Source organism: Dendropsophus ebraccatus, chromosome 9 (genome assembly GCF_027789765.1).
Source record: "Dendropsophus ebraccatus isolate aDenEbr1 chromosome 9, aDenEbr1.pat, whole genome shotgun sequence".
NCBI classification, from domain to species: Eukaryota; Metazoa; Chordata; class Amphibia; order Anura; family Hylidae; genus Dendropsophus; species Dendropsophus ebraccatus.
The window spans coordinates 58,718,732-58,728,241 of NC_091462.1; the positions used below are offsets into that span (position 1 = coordinate 58,718,732).

The window sequence follows — 9,510 nt, forward strand, 5'->3', positions numbered from 1 at the left end:
TGCTTCTCAATTCCAGTCCTCAGGCCTCACCAACAGATCATGTTTTGAGGATTTCCCAAACAAAGATCACCTGTGAGACTACCTGATGCACAGAGTATAATTATATCACCTGTGAAATACTAAGGAAATCCTCAAAACATGACCTGTAGGTGAGGCCTGAGGACTGGAATTGAGAAGCTAAATAAGTTCTATATAAGGTTCAGGAGGGGAGTGTTTTTAGTAAAAAAAAAAAAAAATAAATACTCCATAACAAGAGGACACAGTGAGAGGTTAGTTGGGGGAAAGATCAGAAGCAATGTGAGAAAATATTCCTTTACTGAAAGAGTAGTAGATGCTTGGAACAAACTTCCAGCAGATGTGGTTGGTAAATCTACAATATCAGAATTTTAAACATGCCTGGGATAAATGTATACCTATCCTAAGATAATAAGAAGGGAAATACTAAAAGGGCAGACTAGATGGACCCAGTGGTCTTTTTCTGCCGACAATCTTCTATGTTTCTATAATCTCTACTCGAATGAGTGTATGTGGCATGGAGCATAAATAATAGTGTCCTTCCTCAGGACCACACGAGGGCTTATAATACTTTGACCATTCTTACCTCAATTCTGGAGTGTAAACCATAATGGTCCCTTAACACTGACTCCAGTTGGAGGCCAATCCAATTAGCCTTTTTTAATACACTGGATTTCAGCTGAAAAAAAATTATAAATCCTCATCTAAAACAAAGGTATACACAAAAAACATGGGGATAAAGTTCAAATTAAAAATCTTTATTCGCAAGCATAAAATATTTTAAGATGCGTAAGTACAGAAAAATTATATAAAAACAAATATTAATAGTTAAAAAGTGATCACCATAAATACTACTCTATAACATAAAACCGAGCAAGGTGGGATTTAGTTTATAGGGTGCTGGACTATAGTATAACTGGACCTTCAGTCTCCTCTAAAACAGTGATGTGTCATTGCTGTGGAAAACCCCTGTGCATCTCTGTAAAGAAGAGATAAGCGAATTTACAGTAATAACGAAGGAAAGTGCTTTCTTATCTCTGCCGTCCGCTCATCAGCCGGCTTCCATTTAAGTGACTGACGGTCTGTGCTGCTCCCCTTTGGGTGCTGGAAAAAGCTGATCCAGTCCTCCCAGTTTCCCAGGACTGGATCAAGCTTTTCCCAGCACCCGGAGAGGAGCGGCAGTCAATTAGGCTAGGTTCACACTGCGTTTTTGCAATCCGTTTTTTGCAAAAAACGGATGGAAAAAAAGTATGCATTTGTGTGCATCCGTTTTTCCATTGACTTCCATTATATATATATAAAAAAAAAAACAAAAAAAAAACGATCAAAACGGATCAGTTTTTTTTACGGACGCAAAAGTAGTGTCAGATACGTTTTTGTGTCCGTAAAAAAAAAACTGATCCGTTTTGATCAGTTTTCTTTTACAATGGAAGTCAATAGAAAAACGGATCAACACAGATATACACAAATGCATCCGCTTTTTTCATCCGTTTTTTTGCAAAAAACGGATGAAAAAAACGCGATTGCAAAAACTCAGTGTGAACCCGGCCTTAAAGGCATCAGGCTGAAGAGCGGACTGCAGAGATAACAAAGCACTTTTCTTTATTATTATCTCTAATCATTATTATCTCTCATGTCTACTGTAAAGTGTAGGTCTAAAGTGAAGTGTAGGACTTGTTTGAGGGTGTGGGATAGATGAAGTATTGTTTACCCCCATATAGTCGCTCCCATATAACTGTGGCCGATAACTGTCCTCCGTGACTGATCTTTGAGTTTGTTGTCTTATATTTTCTAAACCTGTGAGAAGGGGGCAGGGGAATTCCTTTTTCCATAGTGTCGTCTATTTATTTATTATGCGATGAGTCCACATTGCTTCAAGGGCCCTTTTTCACTGAGATAATAGCTTCGGCTCTGCGCTGATCCATTTGTTGCCTTGGTGATGTGCCCACCACTTTTGTTGATACGTCTGTACTTTAGTAATAAAAAAAAGAGCCTTTTCCTGTTATCAATATGGTGAAAATGTTGTAGAGTTCATTGTAGCTAATAAACAGCAAGTATCATTCCTTTCATCTGTTTCAGTGCAGAGCGTCTGCATGAAAGCTAAGAGGAAGGAATGGCTTCGCTCCCAGGGCTCATTCCTCAGTCCCATAAGAAATTACATCTGCTCACCTGGCAGAAGCAATATAAAAAAAACGTAGCTCTAGCTGAGAGCCGATATTGTGCCCTGGATGAAGGGGACAGATATCGACAACAGGGTTAGGACAGGTTCACGCTGTATTTGTGTTTTACATTCAACATATATGCTTTATGCTCCTAAAAAGGATGCAACTATATGTGTAAGGCGGGGTTTGCACTGCAGTTCGTTACCCCCCCCCCCCCCCCCCCCATCATTTAATGCAGCAAAAACAAATTCTGTGTGCATCTGTTTTTTCCATTTTATTTTTTAAAGAAAACAAAACACATCCTTTTTCTTAGCATACACAAACATGGTCTGACACTTTTTGTGCTTAATGAAATATGGATGCGTTTTGATCGTTTTTTTTTTTTCATCTTCTCTTTATTTATTTTTTATAGTCAGTGGAAAAATGGATCAAAATGGATGCACGAAAATGCATCCGTTTTTCGAAAACAAAGTGGATGTGTGCCAGCAGAATGCATTTTCTATTAACTTAAATTATTAGAAAAAGCAAGGCAATTTTTTTTCAAAATTTTTGCTGTCTGTCATCTGCAGCAGGTTGCGGCTGTCTCACATTGCTTTGTAGCTGCGGCTACTATCAGGACAATTTAACCTTTTATCCTGACACAGCAACTGAAGGCCTTTCACTTCCTGGTTATGCTAAGGCAGAGTCTGCTCAGCTATGTCTGTTAGTGTAACACTGACAGGCATAATACACTGCAGTGCAGATCTGTACTGCAGTGTAGTATACTTGCAATCAGCAAATGACACAGTCAAGTCCCCTAGTTAGACAGTATAATAAGTAAAAATACACAACATAATACATGTGAGAAATAAAAAATAACAGTGTCATAAAAAAAGCTTAATAACCAAGGCTATAAAACCACTAGATTATTTAACCTTCATGGTAAACGCCATAAAAATAAATAAATTAGATTTTGTTAATCCTGCTGTCGAAAATTAAATGGCAATCACAATGTCACACACACGCAAAAATAGCATAACTAAAAACTCCAACAGAAGATAAATGCTATACTGACATATGCATGCTTCTTTTTCAAAACTCAATTGAGTTGGGGCTCGGCCACACTAGCGGGTTTTTTTTTTTGTTTATAACGGAGCCGTCTATATTAATTAAACGGATGAGCATAAACTGATGAGCAGACTGATGCAAACTGATTGCAAAATGTTCATCTTTTTTTAATGGTCCGTTTGTATTTTGGCTTAAAAAAACTGACTTTTGTACATCAGTTTGCATCAGTTAGCATCCGTTTTTCTATCAGTTTATTTTTCTTTGGTTTCTTGCTGCTTCTGCGCATGCTCAGTGCAAAAAACAGATGAAAAAAACGGATGTGAACGGAAATACCTTCCGTTTTAGATCCGTCCTCATTGACTACAATGTAAAAAAAAAAATGGAAGTGCACTTTCCGTTCGTGATCCGTTTTTTTAAGCGGAAAAAAAAATTACTGCAAACACTATTTTTTTCTTCCGTTCAAAAAAACGGATCTTTAACGGATTGCATGCAAACGGAGCACACTAATATATCATGGGAGTCTATGGGGATTTTGGCGGATCCGACAGTTTCCGTTTAGCTTACTCTAAAACGGAAAAGGTAGACGGAATGGTGCTGGATGGTCAAACGCTAATGTGAACGCAGCCTTAGTGTGGTGTAGTTCATGCTGATTTGTCAGATCTGTGTATACTCTTATAGTCACACTGTTAGACCTTTCTTAATGTGCTTGATTCTCATTTTAGGAATGAAATGGAGAGACACTTCTTGGAGCTGCTGCAGTTCAACATCAATGTCCCTGCCAGTGTATATGCCAAATACTACTTTGATCTGCGTTCCCTGGCAGATGACAACAATCTCAGTTTTCTGCTTGAGCCACTTAGTAAAGAGAGAGCACAAAAACTAGAGGTAAGACCAATATACAGTCTTTGACTATTCAGTGCTCCTTCTGCTGCTTTGCTGACAGTCTGTGTATTCTGTAGTATGTAATACGTGGAGAAAAAGTATTTGCCTTTAAAACATGATTTTCTTTTGCTTAGGCTATTTCCAGGCTTTGTGAAGATAAGTACAAGGACCTTTCTAAAGCTGCCATGAGGCGGTCCATCAGTGCTGATAACCTAGTGGGCATTCGGCGCTCTAATGCCATCATTTCCTGAGGCGCAACCAGCAGGAGCAGCTGCAACATGATCAGTGTGCAACACGGATACCCGGGCACTACCAAGCTTCCCACACACTCTTACACACTATTTCAAGCCAGCAGTGTCTTCCAGTATGAGGGCTGTGGGGAGCAAGGGATTGTGAATGCAGGGACGCTGCAAGCCCTTCTTCAAGACTAAGGGGCATACATCGTGAAATCAGAGAAGAGGCTGTAATAGAAAGCAGCACGGCCGGTTTACACAGGATAATATGGTGCATCAAAAGTGAAGTCCTTCTCTCATCAGATCTCCCTCTACCACCTACATTTGTATGCTTACTGTGTAGGCCTATAGCTGTGAACTCTTTTTAACACTATATAGTTTGACATTTTAGAGTCTAAAACACTAATCCTGTGATTATAGTTACTATTTTATTGCCTTCTTGGTCCCCTTACCAATTTTATTTTTCTTTATTTGCCCCAGTTACCCCTATCAATTGTTATCAGTTCTTTCCGGACTATACACTACGCTTAAGCAATGACAAGGGTTAAACTGTGGACCTTGTATGATGATCTCTGGTCCTAAACTGTTTTATTAGGTCAGTGCAATGTTTCATTAAGCTTTTGCCTACCAGTGCAGGAACTACAAAATGGTTTGGATAGGATTAGCACTGTCCAAAACAGAATGTGTATTTGGAACTAAAATGGGATCTAGCCAGTCCTACTATACTCCTTGGTGCTCCTCCAGAAATTTATGCATTATAAGGAACTGCAAAATTAAATAAATTTGGGATTTTTATACTTTACACCACTTTTTCAGCTCATAATGATGCAAAGATGGATTTCATGTGTTTCCTGCCATGACTGAACTCCTATTCTGTGGGTTAAGATATACATTCAACTGTATGTATAGTTGAAAGATTACTACAGTTTGGTTGGCTTATCAGTTCTACCATTGGTATTTTATGTTTGTTCACATGCAGAAATACTTTGTAGCAAAATTCAATTTGGCCGTAACTCTAAATATATGTTGGGTTGCGAATTTTCTACAAGTCCTTTTAATATCAAGAAAATCATAGTTCAGTTCCGTTCAGTAGTAATGGAGTCAGGGAACACAGTCTTCAACAGGTCATACAGTAAGGGCCCTATTCCACCGGACGATTATTGTTCAGATTATCGTTAAATCGTTCGAATCTAAACTATAATCGTTCGGTTAAAATGCAGTTAATGACCGAACGAGAAATCATTGATCGCTTTATAAGACCTGGACCTATTTTTATTGTTGCTCGTTCGCAAATCGTTCGCATTGAATAAGATGTCGTTCGCAGTAGATACGAACGCAATAGCGAAGCAAAAACGATCGCAAATATCATAAGTAACGATTATTGTTCCATGGAAATGAGTGAACGTTTTCAGGTCTTTCGCAATAGCAATCGTTTGAGATCGTTAATAGTTAACGATTATGCGATCGATAATCGTCCGGTGGAATAGGGCCCTAAGGCTGAGTATCCAATATCAGTGGTGCGTGCCCGGTTACCATGCATCAGAAGTGCACACGTTTCAATGTAACTTGCTATGGCTTTGCACTATGGTTGTCGACCACATAATGTCTGCAGATTTCTCTTCAAAAGCCCAATCTACTACATACTCTTTCATGCAGTTTTTTTTAGTTTACCTTGCCTATTACCAAAATTATAAATGTGTTACACAGATATATGTGAAATTGGTACACGCAAAGCACTTTAAAGCAACCTGTGTGAGATCTTGTGTTGGCAGCCAAAACAGTTTTGGTATGGGAAATATTGACACGTTTTTAACAAGATAAAACATGCCCCAAAACTAAAAGTTGTTACAAATGTGTACAGTAGGCAAAGACTTCAGCCAGATGCTGAACTCTGCAATGTTTGGATGCCCCATATGGAATAAATGAAGTGCCGCCACTCCATTAATTCAGAGGACACTTTACCTCCATTAGGGATCTGGCAGTCAGACCCCCGCCAAGCACTTGTAATGATGAGAATACTATTTTTAAGCACTGTCTTAACGCTTATTTGCCATATAGTTAAAGGCAAAATTGGATATTCCAGAACAGTCACACACAGGGGTGACCAAGGGATTGGCTAAAATTAGAATAACGGCGCCTCTGTTGCTATACCAGACAAAGCCCATGGACATGTTGAATCAGCCTTACTCTGTCAGCTTTGTTATAGGGTATGTGCATGCTAAAGTGTGACTTTCATAACTACAGACACAATGATCTTATTGTCTGAAATATGGAAATGTTTGTTTTCAAATTTTAAGTGTTAAAACTCCATGTTGGGTTTCACATTGCATTGTCTGAGTTTGCCAAACTGAATATTCCTGTCCTTATTGTATTGGAGGTTTAAGGAACAGTCTATATAAAAGGTTTTCTCTAGAGGCCCTTATACAACTTATACAACAAAAAGTAGTCCAGATTCACTGGGCAGGCCCAGACTACCTTTAGGCTGTGTTCACACACAGGATCCACAGCAGATTTGGTGGTGTGTTCAGTCATTTAGTTACAGAAGGGTCAGGCATGTTGGATTTCAACTGTCTGATCCTTTTTGTTCTCTGAGACATAAGCCGCTGTCAGTCTGGCAACGGCTTACAACTTATCTTATCATTGTAATAGACTGATTGTAATCCACTAGTGAACGTACTCTATTTGCGGACTCTCGACAGTAGTCAACACTTGAGTCTTGAAAAATAAAAGTATATTATAGGAGTACTTCAAATGTAGTGTGAAGCTGGTGTGAGGCAGAAAAAAATGTTAAGGGGGCAACTTCAAGATGCCCGTTCCATACCAATCTTCAAGGAGTTGTGCAGTATTTTTAAAGTATTCCCCACAGGCCGTACCAGGGTTGGGAAAAAAAACAACCCAGAACTGTACTGTACTCTTCCCTCTAAACTCTCCACTGCTACTGTTTCTACAGCTTGATGTGATGAGGTATATTGTGCACTCAACCATCTTGTTCAGTACATGCAACCATAGACCGCTGACGCCACTCACTTGCTGCAACATCTATTGCTCAAAGTGTGGGACATCATAGTAGCCTGATGGACACCGGACCAGTGGTGAGTAACTGTTTTGTTATCCAGGTTCTCCAGCCTTTAGGGTTTAATTTTTATTTTTTTTTAATACAAGAAAAAATAAAAAATCCTTTACTGTTTGGGTCAGTCTGTGAATTGTATGTCCTGTCAGGGATGTGTTGCCTGTTTTGCCAAACAGATTGAAACCAATTGGTAATTTGCACTTAATGACAGATCACCCCATGCCTGCTCTTAAGCCCCTATTACACAGGGGCGACTGTGAGGAGCAAACAAACGCTGTGAGTGCGCGTGTCCTCCTCGTTCCCCGCTTGCTGCCACCGCCATTACACGCAGCGGCAGCGACTGGGTGAGAGCGGGGGGGGGGCTGCCCAGGTGATTGCATGATCGTCTGGGCAGCCTATAGCATATAGCAGCGGTTTGCTGCCGCCGCTCCTATTCCGCCAAGTGACGACAGAAGATCGCTGTTATGAGTCATTTGACTTTCAACATGTCAGCTGATCGTTGTGTTCTATTACACAGGACGAATACAGCCGATAATCGTTCCATTGTAATAGGATCTTTAGGCCCAGTTGACACAGCAGTTTTTTTTTTTTTTAAATGATGCATTTATAATCTGTTTTCAGTTATATTTAGTCAGGAATTATTGAAGTGAGATTCCAGATTATTTTACAGGGAAGTGCTTTGTGGACATGTCAATATTAGAGAAATGGGATTTTAGTCTAAATGAAATATATTTTCCCACCAAGGTTCCTTTCACACTGTGTTTTGCATTGTTAGGAGGTGTCAGAAAAGGCTTCCAACTTGTATCTGATGGATGCAACAGTATAGTGAAGTCTGTAACTCCTGTTTAAAAAAAATGTATACAACACAGGACTGACTGTTTTTACAAGTTGTCTTTGTATTTGCCAGAATAACGCAGTCTACTGCACTATTCCATTCACCAAAAAGTATACTGATGCATCATGATGTCATGTGGGCCAAAAGGACTCAGTTGGATGATAAAACATCTAATGAATCAGTGGGAAGCGATACTTGCACAGCAGAGAAGGGCCCTATTCCACGGGGATGATTATCATTCAAAAAATTTAGATCGTTCACCAACCTAAAAACTGTAGCAGACTGAACAGAGGTGCCATTGCACTTGTATAAGGTTTGGATAGGAGTTGGGTCCCGTGATCAGTAAATGTATTTAACATTGTTAAAATGTTTAAGATTGTATTAAAAGAACGGTTTCCCACAAAACTTGTGAGCATAGCAGACCATTAAGCAGATTGCAAATAAAACTTACTATTTGCAATTGAAGACTAGACCAGTAGAGTTTATTAGTATATTATCCCAAACTGACTATGATGTGGTACCTTGGTGCCAGGTTGTCTGTAGTCTTTTTCGCTCCTGGAGCACCACAGGGAAGCTCTGCTGCATATTGGGTCAATTGGTTTATTCTGAAACTAATGCTACATTTTCAGGAGGTTGTGCTTCCTCATGTTTATAATTAAAAGAAAAGCTAATAATAAACTCTATTTTAATTAAACAACTATGTTTGTCTGTGATTTACTGTCCATGTAATCTAGATATCAACTAAGAGAATGGGAAAATGGCCCAAATGTAATATTGCAAATGCAAAAATTCTGACATCCTTTATGCCAAAAAGCTGACTTACTGACTTGCACCACATTTATTATGTGTTTTAAACCATTTATAGGAGTTCTTCTGAGGTTTGTAAAAGGATTTGGCTGGATTGGAAGTGACTGTACCACCAGGCCCAGGCTGAAGCACTGGAAGCGGGCCGACCGACCCTTAGTGGGAGGAAACCCTAGCCCCTCTATGATAGGGTTTCATTAATTCTAATGCCTGGTGGTACAGTCACTTTAAAGGGATATTCCACAATTATAACTTTTGATATTGTGCTGCCCATGGTAAGACTAACAATTCCTTCCATACTTGTTAACTATTCAGTCACCTTCACCCAGTTCTGATCTGCTGATTTTTGCTAAAAACACACAAAAAAAAGCGTGAGTCTTTCTCCCCCTCCTCCCGTCTCAATTCTGAAGCAGTTTATGTAAACAAGTCCCTGGCTGGCTGTATCTGCAACATTGTAGCTTC

The 9,510-nt window shown here is 39.4% G+C and overlaps 1 protein-coding gene across 1 annotated transcript in view; it reads left to right on the top strand.

The window, feature by feature from the left end:
* CCNYL1 (cyclin Y like 1) overlaps positions 1 to 8,941 on the top strand; it is a 46,842-nt gene extending 37,901 nt beyond the window's left edge. Inside the window, exons 9-10 of the mRNA XM_069983474.1 lie at positions 3,947 to 4,109; positions 4,241 to 8,941. Coding sequence (XP_069839575.1) covers positions 3,947 to 4,109; positions 4,241 to 4,357 — 280 coding nt within the window. The 3' untranslated portion in view covers positions 4,358 to 8,941. The remainder of the gene's footprint in view (positions 1 to 3,946; positions 4,110 to 4,240) is intronic.
* The last annotated feature ends 569 nt before the right edge of the window (positions 8,942 to 9,510 follow it).